Source organism: Malus sylvestris, chromosome 13 (genome assembly GCF_916048215.2).
Source record: "Malus sylvestris chromosome 13, drMalSylv7.2, whole genome shotgun sequence".
Taxonomy (NCBI): Eukaryota; Viridiplantae; Streptophyta; class Magnoliopsida; order Rosales; family Rosaceae; genus Malus; species Malus sylvestris.
This window is the reverse complement of record NC_062272.1, coordinates 10,508,644-10,536,322: the sequence shown is the minus strand read 5'-3', so window position 1 is coordinate 10,536,322 and position 27,679 is coordinate 10,508,644. Positions and strand designations below refer to the sequence as shown.

At 35.7% G+C, this 27,679-nt stretch overlaps 3 protein-coding genes across 3 annotated transcripts in view; 2 read left to right on the top strand and 1 right to left on the bottom strand.

Annotated features, from left to right (window-relative positions):
- Positions 1–4,371: 4,371 nt before the first annotated feature.
- On the bottom strand, positions 4,372–22,002 carry LOC126595182 (long chain base biosynthesis protein 1-like). The gene is made up of 24 exons (XM_050261565.1): positions 21,291–22,002; positions 20,927–21,140; positions 20,628–20,714; positions 18,301–18,370; positions 17,973–18,028; positions 17,680–17,865; positions 17,460–17,489; positions 16,944–17,019; positions 16,244–16,287; positions 15,642–15,749; positions 15,359–15,494; positions 12,964–15,044; positions 12,709–12,771; positions 12,491–12,575; positions 12,281–12,364; positions 11,512–11,626; positions 11,305–11,400; positions 10,957–11,098; positions 10,409–10,754; positions 9,985–10,062; positions 8,012–8,162; positions 6,338–6,389; positions 4,675–5,482; positions 4,372–4,557 (listed from the first exon to the last, which is right to left on the bottom strand). The coding sequence occupies exons 16-19, from the start codon at positions 11,563–11,565 to the stop codon at positions 10,705–10,707; spliced, it is 342 nt and encodes a 113-aa protein (XP_050117522.1). The 5' UTR covers positions 11,566–11,626; positions 12,281–12,364; positions 12,491–12,575; positions 12,709–12,771; positions 12,964–15,044; positions 15,359–15,494; positions 15,642–15,749; positions 16,244–16,287; positions 16,944–17,019; positions 17,460–17,489; positions 17,680–17,865; positions 17,973–18,028; positions 18,301–18,370; positions 20,628–20,714; positions 20,927–21,140; positions 21,291–22,002; the 3' UTR covers positions 4,372–4,557; positions 4,675–5,482; positions 6,338–6,389; positions 8,012–8,162; positions 9,985–10,062; positions 10,409–10,704.
- A 1,066-nt stretch (positions 22,003–23,068) lies between these two features.
- The window catches only part of LOC126595170 (uncharacterized), a 72,598-nt gene continuing 67,987 nt past the window's right edge, over positions 23,069–27,679 (top strand). Inside the window, exon 1 of the mRNA XM_050261554.1 lies at positions 23,069–23,250. Coding sequence (XP_050117511.1) covers positions 23,186–23,250 — 65 coding nt within the window. The 5' untranslated portion in view covers positions 23,069–23,185. The remainder of the gene's footprint in view (positions 23,251–27,679) is intronic.
- LOC126595175 (uncharacterized) lies at positions 23,442–25,392 on the top strand. The gene is made up of 6 exons (XM_050261560.1): positions 23,442–23,504; positions 23,610–23,739; positions 23,926–24,095; positions 24,231–24,522; positions 24,816–24,979; positions 25,049–25,392. The coding sequence occupies exons 1-6, from the start codon at positions 23,477–23,479 to the stop codon at positions 25,201–25,203; spliced, it is 939 nt and encodes a 312-aa protein (XP_050117517.1). The 5' UTR covers positions 23,442–23,476; the 3' UTR covers positions 25,204–25,392.

Below are 27,679 nucleotides of genomic sequence, written 5' to 3'. Positions count from 1 at the left end.
CCATATACATCTATACTCGTGGTGTGCGGATGTGCCGTATGATAACCCACTAGGTAAGTACCAAAAACATATCTCAAATTCTTGCATCACACATCGAGCTCAAAACTTCAAACCTCGTCTCATAAATCCATAATAAACATATACGTGAATCCATAGAATTTCATAACCGAAAATCTAATGATTCATAACCTTTGGTAATATATAAATCCAATAAATCATAATTATTCCGTAAAAGCAATCTAAATAAATCATAAGTATGAAATCATTCTCCATTTATAAAATATGCAATGCATGCTAGGCTAATATTTTTAGGAAATATATAGGTTATGAAGGGGTCCACTCACAAGTTTTCCATTGCTTGGAAGCCGCTCAAACTATCAAGAATGTGATCACTTCCACCAATGCACCTAAACACAATTAAAGGCCATTTAATAAAACTGTACAAAAACGTTGGAATTTGGGAAAACGGATGGCGGATTCGGATTCGGCACGTCGAGAAACCTACGGAGGGATCTTGGGTTTTCCCCCCATACGCCGCCGCCCCGACTCACCGGAAAATCGAACAACTCCAAAAATTCACAAATTTTATAGGAATGAAGATCTCAATGAGAGGAACAACACCGAAGTCCAATTCGGCCGAGAAATGCCCTAAATCGTACTCAAATTGCAAATTGAGTGTTCTTGATTTGTCGAATTGCCGCCTCTAAACTTGTTTGGGGTTTGTTCATGGGCTCAAGGGAGGGCAAATTGTGGTGGTGGTTAAAGGAATCGCCTTCAGAAATGGCGGATCGCCGTCATAGGACCTTCGACATCGTCGTTGTTACTCATCACGAAACGGTCCAAAATCTCGTTGTACCATGGGTGGAAAATGAAGGACAATGAGAAGGATGTTATTTGCAGGTGGTGGAGTGTCCTGAATCGTAAAAAAAAAAGCCGTAAATGGTGTCGGAAATGGCTGCAGAAACCGGTTCAGGACCGGGTCATGCGATTCAAAAATGGGTCAAGGGGTGATCCGGTGCATCCCATCTCTCTCCTTTCCCTTCCTTTCTCTCCTCTCTAGTTGGTCACTTTCTTTCTTCTCCCCTCTTCTGATTGGCTGAGCCCTCTCCCCTCTTCTCATTTCTCTCATTTCTCTTTTTTCTCATCCATCCATTTCTCTCATTTCCCTCATTTATCCTCTCATCACTCCATCCTAGGCATACACGTGGCACCATCAAAATTTTCTTCTAACAATCTGGAGCCTTCCAGAAAATGGTCAAATGACCATTTTGTCCTCGACTTCATTCGTTAGTAACTCCTTCGTTATAACTCCAAATTGCGTTCTGTTTGCGCCTATGTGTTTGTAGTGACGAGTACTATGAGGATACGCCAAGAAAACGAATCTTACGTGACACAACAAGGTGGTCAACAAAAGTCAACATATTTGTCTTGAAGGACATTTTCGTAAATTCACATTTTAAAATTATAAAAACCATAATTTTTGGGGACGGGTCGTTACACGAAAGCTTCTTGTGGTTTATATGTGCAAGTTCACTTAGGATGAATACCACGTCTTAAGGGTTGCATGGTCTTTCAGATTGTTTTACAAAACTTAATGAGTCAGGTATGTTTAGATTTAATCTAAATACCATAGACGGGTTGCATGTTTTATATACGCTTTATGTTGGGGTCCAAGTAAGCATATATTAGGAAAACATAACCTTGAAAATATGCATGTGTAATTCATAATTAATTGGAAGAATTATGTAGGATTGTTATGGTGACGACAAAACCCTAATGCTTTTACAATTTAATTTTCAAAAATTGTTTTCTCTTAGTTGATTTTATTTTTCTGGTTTATTTAAGTATTTCTATTAAATTTGTTTTTATTATTTTAAATCACAAAATCAACCTTTTCTAAACTTTGTTTTAAATAATTAATTAAGATTTGGTTTGACATAAATTATTCATTCAACCCCTGTGGAGAACGACCTTGCTATAGAGCTATACTATGATTACCTTGTACTCTTGTAAGTATTTTAAGTGTTTTTATCTCTACTTTTGCAGGTGGTAAAAATCCTATCAATGGCAATTAACATACTTAGTTACTTCGTCTCTATATTTTGTGTTTTAGGGGCCAATGATGCATTCAGATTTGAGTACACTGTATCTATAGATGCTAATATATATGCTTGCATCACTATGCCTTCCTGTGTTTCCTCTATTTGGTTTCAGGGGTTTTGAGATTGTTGTCAAATTCACCTCCATATTATTACACTCTAAAGATTTAGTTGTTTTTCGTTGCTAACCAAGCGTTCAGTGGATAGATATGAGCCGGGAGATTTCGAAGCTGGAGGATATGAATGGTAAGCCCTAATGATCATGTCCAAAGGCATTGTTGTTTTCTTAATGATTATTAATATTTTTTTCCTAATGATGTAGTTTGGTGTGCAAATCATTAGTTACACATATAATTTTGGGAAAAGAAAAAAGGTTGAGAAAGAAGTTGGAGATAAGTAGCATTTTTCAGTGCTCTGTATACATTAACTTTATTACATATGTGTTTGATCACAGGAAACTAGTGCCCTACCCGAATGGAAACAAGGCGAGGAACGTGGCTGACCACATCTCTCTCTTCTTGGAAATGCTGAAGCCGATTCACTTGAGACTGGTTGGGAAGTGTTTGTTAACTTCAGGTTATTTTTGCTTGAACAGAAAAGGGGCTTCTACTTTGTTCTGCACGGTATTCTATCTTCAAATTTATCTTAACAAGTGAATGTGTGAGGAGTTGATTTTTTTCATGTTCTCGGAGCGTGTTATTCCTTTTAATTTTTTTGAACCATTTTTCATGTTGCATTGATTAGATGCGAAAGAAAAGGAAAAATGTTTTCACGGGATGATGCCTTATTCGGTTTATGATCGATTTATTCCTCTTAAAGCTTTTATTAATGCTTCCAACGGATATCTCATGGATGATACCTGTGTTTGGAGCGGATGTCTTTGTTTGTAAAGAAAGAAGAACAGGAAATGGAGAGTGTCTATCAATGATCAAGAATGCTGTTATGCGCAAGCATGTAAGGTTGGGAACTTCTCAAAGTCAGATGCTGAGAGCTACTACTCAGAAGTATTCACTGCTGAAGGCCTGAAGTGGTATATCCGATGATAAAAGATTTCACTCTCGACAGTTCATTTACTATATCTTATCAAAATAGATCTAAATCACCTTTTGTTAAATTTTTTCTTCAATGTGTTGATAACAATTTTTGCATTATTCTTAAAAGTATTGGTAAATATCTTGTTAAATTTTTCCTCCAATGTGTAGAGAACCGTTGTTTTAAATTAAGGTAGGATGTTCATGTAATCTTAAAATGTACACTTATTCTTCATGTGATGGCTGTTGCAGGAAGCTACTGCTCTATCCTAAGGGAAATCAGAAAGGAAAGGGTACTCATATATCTCTCTACTTGGAATTGGATGATCTGAAAGAACCTGTTAAAAGCCCCTCTCTTCTACAAAAGTGGCTTGAGCCATCATTCACAGAAATCTGTTAAAGCAATTAGAGGGTGAGTGTTATTTAGGTCCCCTGAATAATTAGGCTCATTAAATCTTCTACATAGGTTCATTGACTCTTCTACATTAGGTTCATTGACTTTTCTACATTAGGTTCATTGGCTGAAAGAGTAAATGATGTGTATTTGTAATTAATCCATGCATGTGTATTCACTTTATATTGTACATTTGAGGATGAATTAAAGTTGAGTTTATTTGAGGATGATTTAAAGTTGAGTTGAGTCAAATTTTTCGTATTTCAAATTTTTGGGAATTCAATTTAATTTTTATTAATTTTAGAGTTACAAAGTTTGGTTTTTCGTAATTAGTTATTAAAAATCCGTAGACCTTTTGGGGTCACTTTTAGTATTTTTGAATAGAGCTCGATTGCACAAATACATAGGCAAAAACCATGCACGAATCAGAGTTATTGAAATGTTATTCGTAATTGATTGTGAGTTGTCCAGGAGTTGTCTAAAGCTCTATGTTTTCTTAGTAGATAATGCCATAAGAATTTTTGAAGGTCATTGCAAATACGAATTTTTTGAGATTAACAAAATGGTGAACTATGATTGGCTTAATCTCTTCACATGGTAAGTAAGTAGTCTAACCCTTAGGTTAGGAGCAGCCACAAAACAAAATGAAAGGTTCTTACGTTGTTGAACTATTGGTTTGTCTTTAGTTATGTTTCGGGATCGGAGCATAACAACTTTAATTGTATCAGAACTTAAGTTCTCGTACCTTTTACGTTGGAATGACTATGTCTATGAGCGAAAGAAAAAAGGAGAAAAGCAAAAAGAAAAAGTTGACAGCAAAACAAAAAGAAAAAGTTACAGAAAAAAGGAAAAAGTTGAAGTTGGCTTCCAATATTTCTCAATGGACCTCCAAACCAGTGCTTAAATCTATAATCGCAACAGGAGTAACTGAGAACATTTTCGTATTCTTCTAGATTATAACTAGCAAAAATGCCCGCGCGTTGCTGCGGGACTTGAATGCACCAGCCTTAACCACATGAATAAGACATTTAATCTGCAAAAAAATTCATCATAATCAGGAACAAACAAAAGGGATAGATGAGTGAAAGATGTTGGTAAGATGAGAGTTGAATCAAAGGAATCAGTAGTGTAAAACTGACAAAATGCTTACAAATTCAACTCCAATTATGCTGATGTAGCTATCCAAGTATGAATTATCCTATTCAACAATTCTGAAGCTCAGACAAAAATTGCATGAGAAATATTGAGATTATATGCAATTGTATGTCAAATAATCTGAAAAATACCATATATCCAATTTAAGTGCATACACCTATAAACTAATCTTCATATATACTTTAAAATAATACAGATCAATGTAATCTAAAACATTGGAAACATTATCATACAATTAAAGAATCACGATGCAGAAAATGTTCTTTCCATTATTTTCAAATAACTTTTCACCCCACAACACTGAGACAGAGAGCATACCCATACCAATGGAGGAAGGGAAACACAAAATACACTACTTGATCGCTTGTGGCTTATAGCTATTATTGCTCAACCTGTCTTTATCTTCGTGTATCTCTCTGATTGAAATATTATTCATATAAAATTTCATTACAGTATAAAGTATATTTATATATAACATAATAACCTTCTAAAAGCAATATCTTATAAAAACATTCCATCAATCTAAGAAAACTGATGACAATCGTAAGCTAAACAATGAAATACCAAATAAAAACTATAAGCAGCAGTAATCTTCAAATCCGAACCTCAAATTCAAACTTTTCTTGTAATTCAAAAATTAAAAAAAGGAGGAAATGAAATATTAAAAAAAAATAAAAATCATAAACCTGCTTTGGAGTTTGCGGGAGGTTTGGAGTAGTGATCTGGAACGACATCGGTGCAGTTTTCGTAGAAGCAGAATCGCTGGCTTCCACGATCATCAAGCAGAATCGTACCATTTTAATCTAGAAGTATAAAATAAAAAACCCTACACTCATCAAAGTAAACTAACGGCATGGGAAGAAATAGTAAGAGAATTCTACCAAAAACCAACTAAATACCAGCTCAAGAATGAATCGAAAGCATATATCTTATTTCATAGGTTTATGACAATTTAGGGTCAATAATCTTTGCACCTAATTAGCTCCATATGGGCTCCAGATACAAATCTAATCCATATATGTGATATTATACCTGGTCTAAAGAACACAGAGAGCCCAAAATCTATTGTCTTAAGTGGTGCATCCTCTTTCTGGTTGACAAATAGAAAATTCTCTGGCTTTAAGTCCCAATGCATGACACCCAAAGAATGGCATGCTTCGAGGACACCAGTGATAACCCATGCAAGCTTTAGCTGCCTTTCTCTATGTAATGCCCAGACCACTTGAAAGGAGTCATTTGTAAGTCCCATGCCTACGCTTTGTAATGATGCAATTTTTTTAATTTTTTATTTGAATTTTGTTAAATTAAGTAATTTCGGGGAGGCCTACGCTTTCAAACTATAATCGACAACCGACATAAATAATTTGCACAGAAAGATGAACTAAAAAGGCGGCAAGAATGAAATCACACCCTTAAATGCACCAATGCAAATAAACACATTTTACCAGAATAAATCCAACAAAATCACAAATCAACAAAGGCATCTCTTAAGAATTTAAATAACCAAGATTTGGATGAACTGATTGTGAGTATTTGTGCATAGATGTGTAACTATTTACATAAAACATGTGAAGGACAATCAGTTTAGAATTTCAAAATATAAAATATTACAATTTCCATAAAAGATCAAGTATTGGGAAACAAAATTGGCATCTCACCTTCCACAATAGGTCGACAAATCCTTTGATTACGCTTTAGCTTCTTGTTTACCTGAAAACACAAATTCACTATTTAGAATATCATAATTTCATGAAATGGTTCACCCTTGAATCAAGAAGAACTCCTTTGTTTTATGTATGGTACCGATAATCAACTCATAATATTGGATCTCAATTTATTTCAAACTTTTATGCATTTTTGACTATTCTAGGATCCATTTAGGCAATCTCTTAGACCATTAGTTTGTTCCCTTTGACTAAAATAAAAAACAGCACATCCGCTTGCTGCTTAGTGACTTGATAAGTCAGTCACAAAGATAACATGTAGAATGCAAATATGGATCACGAAAAACAACAGCTATAGAATTGATTATATAGAAGAAGAATACAAACTTATTGTGAGGTTATCCCAGCTATCCACTATGACCCAGTATATATAGCAAGTAAAAACTACAAAAGCAAAGATCTCATTCAATGACAGTTTGTTTCTTATCCAGAAAAATAAAATGAACAGGTTAATGACACTCTCAAAGTTGGTTTATGTTCAAATTAGTGAATTACCATAATCTTTGCTGGTTGGTTTTCAATCTGTATCTTAATTAGTAAACAACCAATCCAATGCCAACTTCTTTTTAAGAATTAAAATGACACTATTTTTGTCCCTCATGGAGTTTGATAAATTTGCTCGATCGTTTATACGTGTTTCTCCTGGGAGTTCTTAAATCATCGTTCTACTACTCAACAGACATCAATCTGAAACATATGGCTTGTTCAGGTACGCTCTCTTGTTTGAAATTTGTCTCTCTTTTTATGCTGTTTGGTATGGTTAGTTAGTTTTCCCATATCCTTAGATCTCTCAGTCCAAGTTCAATTCAATATTGATTATTTGCTACAATATCTTCTCCTATTGTTGCGAGAGAATTCATATCAAGATTAACTTCATTATTTAATTCGAATGGAATCCAAAAGCGGTATAAATATGAAGGATAAAAAAGTAATAACAAAAGTCACATTTCAGCAGCAATTAATAGCAGAAATCAGAAAATAATTTCAGTAAAATAGAAAGCAAAGATTAGAACTCAACCCACTTCTACATTAGTAAGAATAAGAATGATTAAGCTTAATCTAGAGAGAGAAACACAAAGATCAAAACATCAGGCATTTATTTTTGAAATACAGAGATCAAAATTTTAGGCATTTATTTCTGAAACAAAATAAATGAACAAAACCATCAACATCAAGGATGATTACAATTGATGGGTGCAATATGGAATATAAGTTTCTGGAGAGAGAAACAACCAAACTTTACACTGGATCATATTTTTTAGAGAAAGAGAGAGTTGGAAGTACTTTTCAACAGCAGAGGTCAATCTTGGGCATAAAAAGAAAACATAGAAGCTTCACAGCACAATAATTAACCACAATCCTCTGTTTTTCTAAGTGCAAATAGAAAAACAGAAACAAAGTATTGAACACAAAATCTTCACATTAGCCCAAGAATTATATTGTTTCTAGAGCTTTCCAAATTGCCAGCACGGAACGACAAACATAAAAGCACTAAAATATATAATTGGAAATATAAAAATAACAATTCCAAGAAACTAAATGGGAAGTTGGGCAGATCTGCAAAGTAACACAAACTCATTACTCAAAATTAAGAGCATTGTGGCTCACCCTGAAAGCACCTCTTTTCCGATAAGGGAGAGAAAGGCCGTTGTTCTGGCTACTGAGTGCTGCTGGCTCCAAAGCAGTTTATGTTCCAGAACTTTATAAGAGCAAGTCACCCATTCAAAACCACCATAAATCGCGAGTTTACATCATTTTGCTACCAAAAAAAAAAAGCAAACAAAAAAAAGGAAAAAAATAGAAAGTATAAGATTCAAACATGTTTACAATTACAAACACTTTACAATGCGTGTAAAAATTAAACGTTCTCAAGCACCCATGTCTCCAATTCGAGGCTAAAACCCAATTCCACAAAAGAAATCAACAATTTTGATCAAAACAGAAAAGCCAACAGACTCAAAAGGCCAGAATACAATTATACATATCCTTAGCTGCTATGGAAATCAACAGTTCCATATAAGTATACAAAAGATTTTCTTACACCTAATTTCGCAGCTTAGAGAGCAATAGTTATACTAAAACAACAATTAATTGAAACGATTGAAGGGGAAAAAAGCAAAAGTGGAAAAAAAGAACTCAACAAAGATTGTGTTCCCAATCTAAATACATTATATACTCCAGCACAAAATAAAACCCAGGTGTCCTTTAGCACCGAAGCTCTGTTCATGTGGATTTTGGGAAAAAAAAACCGTTGAAAACTTAACAATCCAGATTAGGGGAAACAATTACGGAAAATTAACAACAACTAAACAAATTAAAGAACTGAAAACCCACAAAAAAAACCCAAAAAAAAAAAAACCAACTGACCTTAAAACAAAGAACATACTGAACAGAAAGGGAATCCCCAAAATTAGAGAAAATGAAACAAATAAGGGAATAAAGAGAGAGATGAATCCGCCAAAACCGGACCTAATGTACTAAAAAATTTGAAAATCCAATCTAACATTAAAGAATCCAATTTAAAAAATGAACTTATCTTAGGAAATGATCACAAAATCCGGCACACATCATCCTCAGTAGCCTCTGCTCATGACCCCTACCCCTCTCCCTGAAATCCTGAATACCCCATATGGTTCTCTCTCTCCCTCTCTCTCTCTCTCTCTCTCCCTCTCCCCAAAATGGGAAGTGGAAAGTTTGGTCATGCAAGACTTAAGACATTAATTATTTAAAGGACCTAATGGATGGCAGAAAATGGTTGGGGGAGACGGGTTAGGATAGTAGGAAATGGACCAGTTTTTTTAATTCCTTGAGTCCATAATTTTGTAAGTGGTTTGCCAACTCCTTAATTTAATAAAATTAGTTTAGGACTTTGTGAGCATGGGCGCTGCATGTTTACAACAAAACAATTTTAAAGTTGAAAAACCTAACCCACTTATGTAATGTATTAAACCTTAAAGACAGCTCAACCTCTAATAATAATCTTATTAAATTAAACCATAACCAAAATAAATAATGCAGACACAAAAGCACAACTATTGTCACACGAAGGAATTCACGATTAATACAATGTATATCTGTCGATAAAAAGATCTGTAGTAGCAAGCAATTCATCACACTATATAATCTGTCATATCTACCGTGCACTGTACTGCTTGGTCTGAAGTAGAGAAAAGAAACTAAGTATATCGTATAAAACCTTAGGGCAAACAAATAACTATAGAAGACAACGCATCTAATTGCAAATCACATGTACATCAAGGTTATGATCATCCATGTCTAGGTTTAAGACAATTTTAAGTAAAATTGCCACTATATATACACGGAGGGTGTCAAAGGAATTATATACTTTAATTAGTAAAATCAACGGCATATAAAATCCAAAAAGGGAATTCAAATTGGAACAGACGGAAAATAGATAAAAGATTTACCAGAAGCAAAACAATCACACAGTATTATCTCCACAATGAAGAAATTGTATCGCCAAAATGGAGATACATAAGTCTCAGACGGTTTATAGATGAAGGGAGATAGCAAAAATAAAAAGCGTAATCAGACAGATGAACAATGAAAATTAAACATACCAGGTGAGCAATACCAGACATTCCTGCCTTCAAGCAATCGGTTATTGTCTCCATGTTCAACTAAACCTCTATAGAAAACTGCAAAAAAACAGATGAGAATCATTTAGAAACGGGGAAAAAGTTTTCCATTAGCATTTTTCCAAAAGAAGGCAATCAATTGCTTTCACATGTAAAAAATAAAGTTTGAAAATTAAAAATGAAGCAAGTTGAGGAGCAGAAGCAGGTGACGGTAGACGATACATAAGTTTTTAGAGAATATCAAAATATATAATCTAGAAAAACAAATAAAGCAGCCAATCCGAAGTTAAATAAACAGAAAGAAAAAGACAACTTGAATTGAAAAAAATTCTTTTCTAAACACTTCATTTTCTATATTCTATTGGGTTCAATTTTTCACCAATTCTGCTTGGTTAAAAAGACATACCGCCTTCAGAAAATGACAATCTGCTTGGTTATATAATCTAGCACCAATTCTGCAACACCTTTCATGGATGCAGCTGCCTTGAACAGATCGGATTACATATGGCCAGCGGAGATGAACAATCTAATTCCTAATGGAAGACGACATTTATCAAGCGATGACTTTTTGGAGGCAACCACAAAGATGGAATGCTCTTTCAACAACTGCATAACCACAACCATTACAATTAAAAGTAGAGAGGCAGAAAAGGACAGAAAAGGATTCACAGAATCTGCTTTCTGTAGTCTGAGGAAGACAATTCAGGATTCTGGACTGCTAGCGAATGAGAGGCCCTGTATAGCTGACAATCCTGCACACCACATCACATCACGTCACATTTCTCAATCAAGAGCATCATAATGCAAGGCAGGCAGTAAGTGATCTCACAAAGCAAAGGGGATGCCAAGGAAATTGATCAAGTGATGAGTACACACCACGGCGCTGACAACTGTCCAGATACAGAATAAAGAACATCAAACTACATGCAAGTGAATAAGAGATCAAGAACATACCTTTCCATAATATGGCAATATTTTTCTTCAGCTTTGTTATCAGACCAGGGTTTTCCTCGAGGATATCAATGGCAGTAATGGCAGCACTCGCAAGATATGGGGGCAAAGAAGCAGAAAAGACGTACCCAGAGCTACTCAATCGCTGCCAAATACCATATCCCAAAATTTTATCATTTAGAAACTTTTGACGCTTTTTGTTTAATATATGCATGCACATAAGTGATTGTGAGCACATAATTAAGCATTCACTAAAATAGAAAGATAAGAAAGTCATTTGCTTGTTAAAAATTTCATCTATCAACAGAGACATCATATAAATGGTTAATAGTGTGTATTCGGTAAACATACTTGGTGATTGGTGACTCTAGCACTTCCAGTGCAAAATCCTCCTTCTGTGGCTAATGCGTGTCCCATTGCACCAGTAATAATATCTATTTTTTCAACCTGCAAAATCACACCACCAGAAATCACAAACAGGTAATGGATCAATAGTTATGAGAGATACAAAAAAAGACGGGTTTCTAAAAATACCGGAATCCTACAGTATTCAGTTACCTCTTCCAGATTTTCCAAGCACACCAAATGAGTTACTCTCATCCAATAACACATGAAACTTATATTTCTCCTTCAATTCAACTATCTTGTCTAAAGGGGCTATTTGGCCAGAATTCTGCAAATTTTATTAAAAGGAAACAAAATTCAAATAAAATCAACCTACATCTAATTGCATTCAGCTATTGAAGTTCTCAGAAAAACTGAAGACAATTTGTCAAGATGCAAATGACAACGTTGAATGTTGAAAAGACAGTTTGTTTTTCTATTTGCCAGTGATTCACGTAGAGATGGAAGCTTTCCTCAAAATGTAACATGACACCAAGACTTTAAGAAAAACCTTAAAAAATTGTGTCCACTGAAGTATGAGCAACCTATTTTGTGAAAGTGGATGATGCTGGATTGAATCATAAAACAGCTCACAACATATAAAAAATGAATAAATAAAATTTGATATACAGGAAAGCAACATACAGGAAAATAACCAAAAATACCAACGAAAAAAAGGGAAAACAATATACAGGAAAATACATTATCTTCATAAGTAAGAAGCAGATTGGAACAATGGAATTAGCAAAAAGCAAAAAAGCCCCAGCTCAAAACCCAATTTTTTTTCTAAATCTAATCCTAGATATGAACATTTCAGCGAAACCTAAACCCTGGACAGGCACAAATATTCAACTCTTCATAGAAAATTTAAAAGAATGACAACCCCAGCAAAAAAAAAAAAAAAAATCCAAACATATCCAAAATTAGCAAGAGAAACACAAACCCAAAAGCAAATCAGCCTCTCACACTAAGCAAACACAGTAGCAGCCATGCACGCCCATGGCTCTTTCATCTCAGGAGGCCATGACTGACGACGGAATAAACAAAAATACCAAAGAAAGATCAGATTCCAAAAAAAACCCAAATCGAAATGAACCCTAGAAATTGAAATTCAGAATTGAAAATTCAAATTGGGGGAGCTCTGATATTTTACCTAAATAGCAACTTAGGAGTTGCCGCTGCACCACTAATTCACAACTAAGCCGTAGCCATATCCATTCCTCAACAATCTTTGAATTCTAATTAAAACACAAAAAATATTGGAAAATGGTTAAAGATAAGTTATATAACCGCAGGCAAATCCATTCCTCAGCAATCTTTCAATTTTAATTATAAAAAAAAAAAAAAAAATGTTAATGATAGGTTACACACCTGACCCAGAAAGCGTTTGCAAACTCCCAAAACAAAACCCTAAAATTAGAAGATAAACGTTTCCTGCAACCAAAAATGAAATCAAACAAAAAATCCACACACAAATCAGCAAAAAATAAAGAAAGCATTTAGCAAGAATCGAATTTTACAACAATCAATTAAAAAAATCTCTCCAGATGAAATGTTCTATTTGTCCTAATAATATTAGGTTATATATATATAAGATTAAAAAGTGAGAGAGAGAGAGAGACGAACCTTCATACGGAGGCTAGCGATCCGGAGCTCGAGAAATCTGTGGAAGCAAATGAAAAAGCCCTGATTTTCCATATTTCTTCTGTTCTAGGATGAGAGAAACGGAAGAGATGGAGCTGTGGCTGCTATGGTTTGAGGAGGACAGAAACAGGAAGAGTGAGAGATGAGAGGGCTCGCGTAGGAGAGAGAGGAAGAGTGAGAGATGAGAGCTGGTTGGGTTCTACTCCTGAGACTCGTGTCCCGTTAACTACAGGCCCCCATACTTTTCTCTGACTGTCCCCCCTCTCCCACTCATGAAATCGAGGATCTGCAGCAATGGCGCTGAGATCCCCACACCTCTCTCTCGCTCTGTCTCTCTCTCTCCCTCTCTATCGGAGGCATGGCCTCCCATCCCCAAAACCCTCACTGAATGACAGCAAACCCAAACCCACCCCAATCCGTCTCAAATGCACAGGACAAAATTACCCTCCTAACTTTTAATAACTACGTTCCAACCCAGCCCCAAATCCCACGGTTTTGTTGTAAATAAAGCAAAATCGAGGGGGGAGGAATTGACCTCAAAAGACAAAATCACCCTCTGAATTTTGGAGAATTACCCCCCAACCCAGCCACATTCGGCTGGCATTGTTGTAAATAAAGCAAAATCAAAACAAACGTGAATAGTGCCTGCCCTCCCCCCTACTTTAGAATAAGTAATAGCATAAATGCCCGCGCGTTGTTGCGGGACTTCAATGCACCAGCCTTAACCACATGAATAAGACATTTAACCTAAAAAAAAAAATTCAACATAATCATGAACGAACAAAAGGGATAGATGAGTGAAAGATGTCGGTAAGATGAGCAATTCAACTTTTATATACATTCAACCAAGCTGATTATAAAAGATACAGTTGCAAAAAAATGCTCTGTTTCTTGAGAAACAGAAGCAACATGCATTTAACACTTATATTGCTCTTCAAGTTAAGATGGCAAAATATATGTCATGCAAGCCAGACACGTGTTTTAACAGTTAAACAAAAAAGCTTAAAAAGTGTGTTGTTCTTGTTTCATAAGCCAATCTTTCAAGCACTAATGTATGGATTAATGTAAAATATCTAAGATCCTATTTGTTTTTTTTTTACTGATGCTTCAACATCATCCACCCGATTCATATCACATCCATAGATACATGAGAACGCTTATTCCCACCACCACTGCATTGTTACTTTAATAAATGGATCCTTTTCGATAATCTCAGGTCATCGGATCTCAGTACAGAAAAGGGCCAAATATTTTTTAGGTTCAAAACAAATGCAAATGCCATTACAATAGCACTAACCCTTCTTAATTTTCGACACCGCAATCCTCCTAACTCAACTTAATAAGTAACAGTCTAATTCTTTCTTAGCCAAAACTAAGCCGAAAATTGTCAATCCCATAACCGACATAGAATAAAGATGAATTCAAAACTCTAAATAAATGTAAGTTCTCATATATAAATTCTGTCTCCAAGGTAATTTTCTTACTCTGAAAACTTTGATCCACAAAACCAAATTACATTTTTCAGCAAAAAAGACCACTTAAACAAACCAAATACAATATACAAACACATCTATTCAATTTAGCTTGATTTACATCATCAAAAGTTCATTCAAACAACTAAAAGGGCACAAATAAAAAATTGAAAAACCAACCTTTTTCAAATAGCAACTGTTTCCCAATTCTTAGAACAAAATGCTATCATCTTTTGAACCATACAACTTTCATACAATCATAAATCATCAAACCCCTTCATACCATCAAGTTTGTACAAAAATATAAATATTAAAAACCAAATCCCAAACTTAAAAGCCAAAATTAAAATTAGTAAATAAATTGGGAATGTTTTGACGATGGATGATTACGTTATTAGGAGCGTCATAATTAGATGAAATATGTGTGGTCTGCTCTGATTGACTAAAAAAAGAGAATACCATTGGGGATGGAAGGAGGGGCACACTGACTGGACCCAATAGAATTGCAAAAATGTATTCACAATTCGCAAAAGAAAGAACTCACTTGCTTAACAGGCTCAAGCACACAAAATTTTCCTGCAACTCTTTTGCCTGAAAAATTAAGAACTCAAATCATGAGTATAGGATTGAGTAACTCCAAGAAAAAAGAACGCTGGAATACATAAAAACACGGCTAATTCAAGCATAAACTATCAATGAAAAATTAATACATCAAGTTTGTTTTCCCAATCTACACCATAAATATTTCTCAAAATTGAACCAACCTTGAACACAAACTAAGAAAACTCCTTGGAAAAATCTATGATGCTGTAAAACACCCCAATAAGTAGAAGAAAATAAGATGCCAAGAATTCATGAGCAGATAATTATAAGCTAAAGGAAAGAAAGGAGACTGGGAAACATACTTCAGCTTTGCAGCTCTCAAAATTTGGAAGAGAGAAAATCCATTATCATCAGAACTCTTCTGTGAATTATCCGAATTCTTGTCGCTCAAAGATTTTACAGAGTACAGAACAAAAGCAAACCAGAATTGTTTTGCTTCTTCAAGCAGCACATAGAAATGCATTTAAATTAGACCAAATCCATATTAAAGCAAGTGTTCCAGCAAAAGGATTCTAAAAGAACACCTCAAACATTATTTCATTGTACCATTATTAATATGACTATAGAATGGAGAAACAACAATACCTACTATTCCGTTGCCAATGGCTGATGCATTTGATATTAACAGATCTTGGTTTCTTTGAACAGATTTGCAGCTTGCTTGTAAGAGTTCTCATCCATTGACAATACTTTCTGTAATCAAAACCATATAAATCCACAGAAACTAAAATCAAGAAATGACAACATAAACAAAAAAGAAATTCAAAAAGTAAATAGAAGTAGTTTATAAACTATACTTTACAAACAAAATGACATTTACAATAAGAAAGAACAAAACAATAAATTCGATCACAATCGAAAGGGGGCAAAGAGCGGCAACCTTGCACAATTCCATGTAAGTATACAAACTAAAAGTCATTTATCAAACAAACTCATATAACCAACATACAATTACATATATCCTTGGCTTCTATGGAAATAAAAAATACTTGTACTATATTAATGGCCCTCTTTAAAAAATTTGAGAATAAGCAGCTCAACAGCTGCATTGATAATAACAAAAAAAAAGTGCATAGCACTACTATACACTTTTTTATACTGAAAGACTAAAAAACTGAGGAAATTAAACCTTATTTGAAGATGGAACACGTTTGCATTTCACAGAACCAACTAACAAACGAACTCACCTTATTTGATCAGAAGTTTGAGTCGATTGCTCCAAATCGTTCTCCTACCAAAAACAAAAACAAACACCCTAAATAAGGAGCTATGTTGGTTCCCAAACATTAACAATTGTTTCACTGGTATCTTTCATCAAACAGGTGGTGATCGCTGCTACTACAAAGGATTGAAGATTAAGTATTTGCAAATTGACCACAAAAATAACAAAACCGCATCAAAATCCCAATTTTCAATCCCACTGAGCAAAAACTAATATGTTAAAATAGGAAAAATTTCTTACTATTTCAATATATCCAGAAAAATGGTTCCTTTGGCTTATGAACCTGACATGGACACATGCAACTCCCCTATAGAAATTAAAAAATAAAAAAAACCACCACCTGAAATACTAAAAGGAAATAATTAGACCCAATGCTATCTGATGAATTTCCATCAAATTGAACTGGGCTTCAAATAGATCGGCTGAAATTAAAAATGCATTCAAATACATGAACAAAATATTAAACAACAAAAATTCAAGAGAATTCAACTTTGCAATAAATTGTGGATCCCAGAACAAAATAATTATCCCTTTGTTTATTTCCTTAGCTAGCCACCATACTATAAAAATTCCTCAATCTCTTGTATCTCACAAAGAGAATCATATGCATGTCCATCTCAGCTCATAAAAACGAAAGAACATAGTAGGGTTTCTTAGTTTCTCACCCAAATCCACCAATTTGAATCGAATCTCAGCAACCCAGCTTGAAATCCGTCTCAAATCACCTCCACAAACACAATTCTAAACATACATTAAGACGAATCAAATAAAATCTAAAATTCAAAATTTGGAAAATTCTAACTTTGATATGCTATCGCTACTTGTGTTCATTAAATTTGATGGCACTGTCAGTGAAAATGTAACTTTAGGGCTACTAATATGTTTACTAAACGGCAAGGAAATCAATTCAGTGGGATGAATGGTCCCATATCACAAAACATACTAATTAGAATAGGGTTACTTGGTGATCTCCTCATCGTTGAAATTGCAACAGGAGATAATCTACTATTAACTCAAAACAACTTTGAAATTGAAACGTGATATAAAAGTATTTCTTGTACATGCAACCAACAGGTCTCCAGAAAATTAAGGATAAATTGAAAATCAACTATTCGTATCGAGATGTTCAATCAAATCGAAGAAAATTCACAGCAAAACGGAAAATGAAAACAGAAACTCACTTGGAATCAGCTTTTCTGGGAGCATCAAACCTGCAAACAAAACAGAAGTCAGATGGAGGAAAATAAAGATTAAGAAAATACCCAGGAGGAGCCTGGGGGTAGATTATATGTTCACATATGTATTCACAACAACAAAAACCCAAACCCAATTTATACAATCAAAATTTGCAGCAGACGAAACTAAAAACCATAGAACCAAAAGATAAAAAAACAAACTGACCCCAGCGGCTAGGTATGCTTCCTTTTTCATTTCTTCTTCCCCACCCCCAATTGGTTTTTGTTTCTCGTGAAGCTCACTCCGCACCCCATCCCCCAATTCTTTGCAGCTTCCCCATCTCTTTTCTCCATCGTCTTCCTCTTCCCTTCTGATTTTTCTTCTCCTTTGATATTGGTTGCTGCTCAAGACCTACACCAAGAACAAAGACACAAAAATTGTTATTCACATATTATCTTTCACAGTTTCACGGATCCATCCTATTTGGACTTAATAAAGATAAAGGTGAAGATCTATACCTTTTTATTTTCTCGGATCTGAAATTTTTGAGAGCCCCTTCCTCCTTTTCTTTAGTCTAGACAACGGATTGAGAAGCCCATTACCCATTAATTAACCCCAAAAAATGCAAAGAAGAAGGAAAAAAAAAACAAAAGAATAAATATATAACACACATAATAAAATAATGCAATAAATATTTAATATAAACAAATCAACCATATTGAAATTTCAATTTGAACAGAACTATATATAAACCTAGTATTAACATTTAGTCCGATCTAAGAAAACGCAAGCAAAACAGCCAGCAAAAAATCAAAGTTAATTATTCAAAAACCTTAAATCAGTTACCTTTCATACAGAAGATCTTGGAAGACAAACATAGATGCACCAAATACCAAGAAGAAAAGGTTTTCAAACCCTGCAAAAAAGAAAATCACTATTTATCATCAACTACATTGCATAGGATCTAATATGCAAACACTACAATTATGTTTAAAATGTGAAGCTTTACAAAAAAATTTAAGCTAATCAGTTACACAGCCAAATCAAATTATATGAAATTCCAGCAAAATACAACCAAATAGAACACAAATGGACCATAAAAAATACGAAATATGTATCAATCATTGTTCATAATTTTGGTTATACTATAATTGTAATTAAATTCAATATGTTTGTTTACTTCTTATACTCATCCAACCTGTTCATGACCTATTTAATAGTTGTCTTGAAAGACAACACACAAAGACGACCTGGCAATAGCAAAATCAAACACAAAAACACAAACTCTCATCTTTTGGATTACTTATTACCTATTTCATAGTCCCTCATTTCCTTCGACCCCATAACAGAATAACCCAAACTCTGTCTAACTTTCTGAAAAGTTGTAGGAAGCAATCATGGCTGATGTTGCCGATTCAGACTTAATGACATAGTGATTAAGAAATACAGTCTAAAACCCCTGAAAGACTCTTTGATTGTCAATTTTTGACAAACCATGTACTTGATTTTCTCCTCTGGTTCGAAAACTGAAAGCCAAAAAATTAACAACCAAATTCGGTAAAGTAACAAACCACAACGAAAACTCAAATATTTGGCTTCTGGGTAGTTGAGAAAAAGTGAGATTTAATTACTTGTGGAAGGTTAGAGAAATTGGGAGCAGCATGAGTGAGGACATCAAAAAGCAGAGATAAAAAACATGAGGAAGCAGAGATCAAAGGAATCACAAAACAGAGATGGAAGTGACTGCAACGTGCAGTGAAGGCCGCATGACCGAAATCGTTAACCCGTTGCAGAACAGCCAAGATAATAAGGAATAAAGATATGAAACAGAAGGTAAACAAAATTGTAAATAATTCAATTGATTACTGGTAGGTGGTGCATATCTCTTCATATATACATATATATATATATATATATATATATATATGTATATATGTAGACGTAAAGATTTAACAAATTATTAGCAAAGGATGATCATATATGGTTAACAGTGGAAATTATTACTGAGCTACTTTGAATTTTCACATAAAGAAGGTCTTGCTTCAGTACTTAAGTATTATCATTACCTTACAACCACTGAAATTAATCAAAATATCCTAATAAAATAAAAAGATGAATAAGAATCTCATATGACCATTTATGTCTTCATTACATACACAAATGCAGCATTTGGTGTGTGAGAATAACAAAAGAAAACCCTTTTGAAAAGGTTTTCTTTCATTGGACAGAACAATGAAAGTAACATTTCATCACAACTACGTTAATTCAGTACAACAGTCATTTGTGATCAGTAATTTAGCATGAATGAGAATTAAGGGTGGCCAGAATATGCAAACTTGCAAGCACGACCTGGTTCTCAGAGAAGTTATGTCATGGAACCAAGTTTTAGTTTTATAGGTTATACCATGGAACCAAGTTTTAAAAACACGTTAATCACAAAACAAAAAAGCCACCCAGAGAAGCTGATCCTCTCTTGATGAAAAATCTCAGCAAGGTTTTGATACTAACTCTATTGTCCCATTCCATTATAAGTCTATCAAAAAAATAAATCAAATTCAGAAAAAAAATTCTCAAAAATCTTACAGAAATCCATAAATCCACATCTAATTTACAGGAAATTTCAAGTCCTCTGAAATCTCTCACTCTTAAAATTCTAAAGATCCATCACTCCAATCTCTAAACTAAATTTTGATTTAATCTAATATTGTAGCAGTAAAATGCAAACACTCAAATGTCATGAAACCAAACCAAATCTGCTTCAATTGAAGTCTAAACACTTGAATTTAATCTCAACATTGAAAACGAACACTTCATTTTTACAAAAGTTGTACATAGGGGAAAAAAAAAGACAAAACCAAATCTCACAAACAGCCACCGACAACAAAATTGAATACATAACCATGAATATTGATCCACCAGAAAAACTATACCATCAAATTCAATACCGAATCAGTTCGAATTAACAATATTCTTCATGAACTTAGTAGACTTTTTTATGACCGACAGAGAATTTAATTACTTTTTATTCCAAAAACGATACATTTTAAAAGACAGCTTATAATCAACTTGGGGACATCAGACCACCTATGAGTATCAAGATTTCAAATTGCAAATTGAGTTTACAATTATAGGAAACAAATAGAGGTTTAGTTGTTCTCTGAATCTGGAAGTACCTGCGATGTTTTTTGAAAAGACTATTCGCAATAGCTTAAACCAACTCTGTCCCTTTCATTATACTGTCCCTTTCAGAATTTCACCCACTGAACAAAAACCCATCAGCATAGTGTGAAAAAATCACTGTTTCACTTAAAGACTGCCACTTTACTGATGGGATTAATCCAAATAAAATCCCAACTAAACAGGCTATAAACATCCATTACAATTTTATTGACACAAAAAAATGTCAATCACAGTTTTAACAAAGCAAATGGAAAACCAAACAATAAACAATGATTTCTGAACAGTGTTTTACCTGTTGAATCAGAGGACAAAACTGAAAACCCTCCCCTCTCCCATACCTCCCTCAGACATCCTCTGCTCAGCAACCCCGTGGGGTAACCCGTTAACCCCAAAAAACGCAGAGCATGCTCTCTGCCCTCTCTCTCTCCCTCCCTGTCCATCCGTCCCTAAAGGAGGGTCAGGTAGAGGAGAGGGGAGGCGGAATCGAAGACCAGTAAATCCAAAACCTGCAGTCTCATCAGGAAAAAAAAATCACTAAAAAGAAAAAGGCAGAAAAATGCAGGGTATTCTTCCCGAAGGCAGCAACATATCTAACATTCTTGGAAAGAAAATTCGATCACGAATTGAAAAAAAAAAAGTGAGAGAGAGAGACGAACCTTCATACGGAGGCTAGCGATCCGGAGCTCGAGAAATATGTGGAAGCAAATGGAAGAGCCCTGATGTTCCATATTTCTTCCGTTCTAGGATGAGAGAAACGGAAGAGATGGAGCTGTGGCTGCTAGGGTTTGAGGAGGACAGAAACAGGAAGAGTGAGAGATGAGAAAGGGCTCGCGTAGGAGAGAGAGGAAGAGTGAGATCACCCAAAAGGTCAGAGATTTCCAAAACCAAAAGGAAATTAAGAGAGAGAAACGAAGGGGAGAGAGAGAGATCGGAGTACCCCCATACTTTTCTCTGACTGTCCCCCCTCTCCCACTCATGAAATCGAGGATCTGCAGCAATGGCACTGAGATCCCCACTCCTCCCTCTCTGTCTCTCTCTCTCGCTCTGTCTCTCTCTCTCTCTATCGGAGGCATGGCCTCCCATCCCCGAAACCCTCACTGAATGACAGCAAACCCAAACCCACCCCAATCCGTCTCAAACGCAGAGGACAAAATTGCCCTTCCACCCCAGCCCCAATACCAGCCCAAACCTCACGGTTTTGTTGTAAATAGCGTGAAATCGAGTGGCTCCCTGCTAAACCATATGGACAAAATTACCCTCTGAAATTTTGAGAATTACCCTCCCAACCCACTCCCATTCGGCTGGTATTGTTGTAAATAAAGCAAAATCAAAACAAACGTGAACAGTGCCTGCCCTCCCCCCTACTTTAGAATAAGTAATTGGTTCAGCGCCTCGGGTTCAAGTTATGTTGCTAATTCAAAGTTTCAAAATTTCATTTTAATGGGCATGAATAATGCCTCTTGGGAAGAAAGCTTTGCGTGCTTTGTGTGGGAATTAGGGTTGGAAAAAAATATCAAAAATACCAAACCGAACCGAAAAATTCCCGAAACCGAATCCAAAAATTCCCAAACCGAAATTCCCGAAAATTTCAGTATCCAATACCAAACCGATCCCGAAATTTCGGTACGGGAATCGGTCTCAAGTTTTTGGGATTTTGGTAATCCCAAACCAAACCGAAAAAATATATATATATATTATTTAATTTTTAAATATATATTTAGAATTTTAATAGCGTTGGATTTTGTAGAAAATAAAGGGGAGTCCATAGAAAATAAAGACTTCAATAGAAAATAAAGGGTTCAATAGTTGCACATATTGCAGTATGAATGATTTAATACTGCAGTTTATAGAAAATAAAGGCTTCAATAATTGCACATATTGCAGCATGAATGATTTAATAGTAAAAAGAACAAACTAGTGTGTTAGATTAGACCTGTTGTAGCAGAAAATATTATGTTTGTTTTGACCTAATTTGAATCGAAAGGCACAGACCCTTTAGCTTTATTATATTTTGGTCCCCTATGTAATTGCCACCTTTTTCTCCACGTTGTAGAGGAATGGTCCAATGGCTTTGTTTTGATATGTAAAGCACTCTGTTTAGGGGACGGGCTTCTGGGTGCAAGTTATATGTTCAAACAGATTGGCACTGGCAGATTGGCAGCCTAAAAACATAATACGTTAAAATGTTGAATTTTAGCCCAAAAGCATAATATGTCAAATTTTAGTTCAAAAGCTCAAAACCCCAAAACCATTTCGGGATTCCCGATTTGTCCCGAAATTCCGAAACTATTTCGGGATTCCCGAAAATTTGGTTTGGGATCGGTATTGGAATTGAGATTCCCGAAAATTTTGGTTTGGAAATCGGGACAAGAGTTTCGGTATGAGATTCCATACCGAACCACCCCTAGTGGGAATTTGAAGAAAGACCTTTTTGAAGATTAAAGTGTACGTGTCTTCCTTTATACAATGGATGAAGCTATTGTGTACAGTATTGAGAGACCAAATCCAAGGTATCCACAGTGCATGAAGCTATTGAGTACAATATAGAGAGATGAAAAGACATATCTCATCCAATATGCAGCATGCTCATTGCATTTCAATGTGCCGGAACATGAGGTGGTACGCCATATATCATTATACAATTGAAGAGAAGTTTTTTTTTTTTCAAGTGTATAATAACATGTGGCGTACCATCCTGTATTCGGAGCATATTGAAAAATCTCTTCATTGGATGCTTGTATTTCCTTCTTTAATGACATTATATATATAGGTAAGCTCCTCTTGAAGCAAAAGATAACTGTTTAGCCTTAACAGTTTGTCAATCAATTTCAGTTTTATTGCCATGCCTTGTTATCCGTTTCAACAAAATGGTTAGATACTTTATCTGCTTTATATTGCCGGTTTTCAGATTTCCGGATATTGTTGTATGCGATAGATGCCTGATATATGCTTGCATCAACACTTTTCTGTTTCAGGGTTTTTGATATCATATTCAGATTCAGCTCCAACTCATTACTCTCTGAAAATCGGGTCATTTTCATGGCTAACCAAAATTTCAGTGGACAAATATGAGTCGGGAGAATTTGAAGCTGGAGGATACAAATGGTAAATCCCTCATTATATCTTCTGCTGAAGTTTGAGTTTAATATCATCTTCTGCAAACTTATGTTCCACACTCGCTGTCTGACATTAGTTCTATGACATTTTCTTTTTTTGTAACGCAATAAAGTGTTTCGTATATCATGTGCTGTGTAAGCTGGTAAAAAAGCCATTCTGTATGTTTGCTCTCAGGAAACTAGTGCTCTACCCGAATGGAAACAAGAAGAAAAATGTGGAAGGCCACATCTCTGTTTACTTGGAAATGGTTGGAGCTGATTCACTTGAGACTGGATTCGAAGTATATGTTAATTTCAGGTTCTTTTTACTTGATCAGAATAAGGGAATGTTCCTGGTTCTTCAAGGTACATTATACCTACTTCAAAAATTACGTCTCGTTAAGTGAACATATTCATAGACCTGAAATTTTTCTTGTTTGCAATTTGCAATGGTCACTGCTCATTTTCTGATCATTATTTTGAACCTTGCATATTCCATAGATGCCAATAAAAAGGAAAAGTGTTTCCATGGGGTAATGCGTTATTCGGGATTTGATAGGCTTATCACTCTTAAATCGTTTACTGATGCTTCCAATGGATATGTCATTGATGATTCCTGTGTGATTGGAGCTGAGGTCTTTGTTTGTAAAGAAAGAAGAGCTCGCGAAGGAGAGTCAATATCGATGGTCAAGGTTGCTGTTATGTGCAAGCATGTTTGGAAGGTTGAGAACTTTTCAAAGTTAGGTGCTGACCCCTATAAATCAGAACCATTCACTGCCAGAGAACGGAATTGGTATCTCTGCTAGGCCCTTTATATTAATACCCTTTGATAAGAGAATGTTAAATTTGTTATCCACTGTATAATCTCTTACTCATCCTGTTTACCTACATGATAATCACCTTTATTAGCTGAAGTCAAATTTTCCCCAACATAGTAAAAGGTTATGATTTTTGAGTTTCAAACTATATATGCAATTTTAACTACTTAAGTTTCGCACTAGATGTGATCACCGTAAAGCTTGTTGAAATTTTGCTTCCAATGCGAGATATGTATAAAAAGCCATCATATTCTTCCCAATGTTGCAGGAAGATAGTGCTCTATCCTAACGGACATAAGAAAGGAAAGGGTACTCATATTTCTCTTTTCTTGGAATTGGATGATCCGGAAAAACTTTCTGGTTCCAAAGTATTTGCAGAGTTTTCCATGCGCATTGTAGATCAAATGCATGCCAAACATGAGTGCTTAAAAGGTAAAGATTTTCTTATTTCAGTGTTTAATTGTATGCATCCTTCATAACATGAGGGTGTATTATGTGTAGCAAACAACTGGTTCAGTACCTCAACTCGGGATTTCGGTTGGCCTACCTTCCTTAAACTGGACACCTTCAGTCAGGCAGGTAATGGGTTTTTGGTGAAGGATGCTTGCATAGTAGAGGCCGATATCACTATCCGTGGAACTGCAACAGCACTGTAGTCGGCATGTCGTATGTTTTAGCTGTTCCTAAAAAGATGTTACGAATGGAAGGACTAAAGGCCTTGTCACTGTCCATGATATTGTAAAAGCATTGTCTAGATGTGGGTATACCATAGTGCTAAAATCCTTGTTCACCAAATGACTTGTGATTGAAGTGTATTTTGATGTTTTTAATCAATTTTAACTGAAGTTAGTGATTTTTGCAAATTGAAAGGCCGCTTTTCTTCTTTTAAAATTTGTAATGCGTTAAACATATCGAGCCATTAACATGCACATTTTTTTTAATATGTCACCTCATCATGTTATGTCATTTAACACTAACAAATAGACATTAGGCGGTGAAGTGATATGTGTTCAGTTGAGATGTGCGTCCTTTCAGAATAATGCGAGTCGAGCGCCCTGCTCGGCCTTGGTTATCCAACCCTGTCTCTTCAAGCGCCATTCCGACCACCTTTACGTCCCATCCAAGGTCTTTGCTACTAACTGTGATCCGTGATCTGGCCTGATTGACTTTTGGGTAGGCATGTTCGTAGAGACTTGTGCCATATAGTTGTCAGCCTGCCTATATGCCCCTGGTAGTCGAAAAGCTATTTACATATCCTAGTTGAGCTAAACTTATAGGCGGTTGACTTTAGCACTTGGGAGTATCATCTCCTATGCCCATTGGACCTTGGGCTTCTTAATCTCCATTGGGCTTTCTATGGCTTCTTTACCGGTCGACACCATTATGTGGGCCTAAAAGTGCCCAACATTAACAGGTATCTCTACAGTTGTTTATGGATGGGGTTGGTCGGCAGAAAGGCAAAGAATTCTGCGACCTATGAGCGCGTCAGGTTTGGGACCTCAAGAGATCTTCTTTGACATGCCCCAACCTCGATATCCCTAAATATCAGGGTATGCACGCGTTGGCCGACACCCGAGGGTGACGAAGCCATTTTAAACATGTATACCATTAAGAATACGTAAATAGAACAAATTAAACCAAAACAGAATCGTGTTCAGAGCATACAACTACTAAGAATAATATGGAAGGATTACTGGGGAAAAGATACGAACAAGGGAATGATACCTATACCGTAGAGTCTTAACACCGGGATCATGTGCCTTAATCCTAACTCCTGAGGGGGCACAAAATAGAAAAGGTGAGTGAACCAAAGTTTATAATAATAATAATAATACGAATAATAGGAAAACATTTTATTTCTGAACATAATAACCCCCTGTTTTGAAAACATATATAATACAACATATAGTAAGTTTTCTGAAAATCTTAGCATGCACGAAATACATTCGTAAAACATTTGTAACTCGAATCCGTGATGTACTCAACTAGGGGTATCATAGTCACCCAAAGGCAATACCTGTCCATCACCCGAAAGTGAAGTTGTATGACACTGGGTTACGCCAATGAAAAAACATGGTAGGCCTCATCACCCGAAGGTGAAGCTGTACAACTCCAGATTACGCCGGAGAAAAAATATATAACATCACACACTGACACTAGCTGTGGCTAGTGAAGCTGTCCGACACTACTTTCGGCAGTGAAGCTGGGGGTATATCATATGTCATATCTCACTCCTCCTCATCAACTGTGTCATATGGCCATAGACATCTATACCTATAACACCCACGCCTATTTATAAAAATATATTTATGTAATTATCCCCTAAATTTTATTAACCTACCATTTTAGTCCCATTTTGACTACCAATCCGGATCTAAAATTTGGGATTCCTTTTTATCCTCAAGCTGCCACATGGCAGCACCCCAAGCACTCCTCTCACTTCTCTCTGTTCCCCCCCCCGTTAACCCATCTTCTTCTTCCTCTTTCTGTCACTTCTTTCTCTCCCTCTTGGATCTCTCACTTCTCTCATTCTCTTCACTGAAATTTCACACACACACCCACATGCAGAGGCACTCCTGCTCGAGGAAGACACCCATCACCATCATGAATCTCGTCCCGCTCTCTCTCCCTCTCGTTTCTGTGAACTCGGCGAAACCCAGGAGCTCCGACGAGACTTCCCTATTTTCCGATTAGGTAAGTCACGATCTTCTCTCTCTTCGGTTAGATGTTGCATGGATGGGTTTTAATGAGTTGTATCTCGTGTTTTTCCAAGGTTTTTGGGACGAAATCAACTCGGGTGTAGGCACACCCATCTCCGGCGAGCCGTGTGGTTGTCGAGGGGTTTTCTGACCACCACAGGTTGTTTTACGACGAACTAAAGGTATAGAATCAATCCTCCCGTCTTGTGCTTTTGTTTGGTACCTAGATCGGGGTCTAAAACACCTGTTTGCAGTCGGCCGGAGCTGTAGAAGTACCAGGCCCTTCAGGCCGTTTCTAAAACCCATGGGCCTTAAGCCCGTATTGCTTAAGCCCAATACCCTAGCCCGCATTCTTTTTAATTTTATTTATTTTGTTTTAAAAAGCCAGGCCCTCAGGCCGTTTTTGTTTAGGGCCTTTGGCCCGTTCAACCAA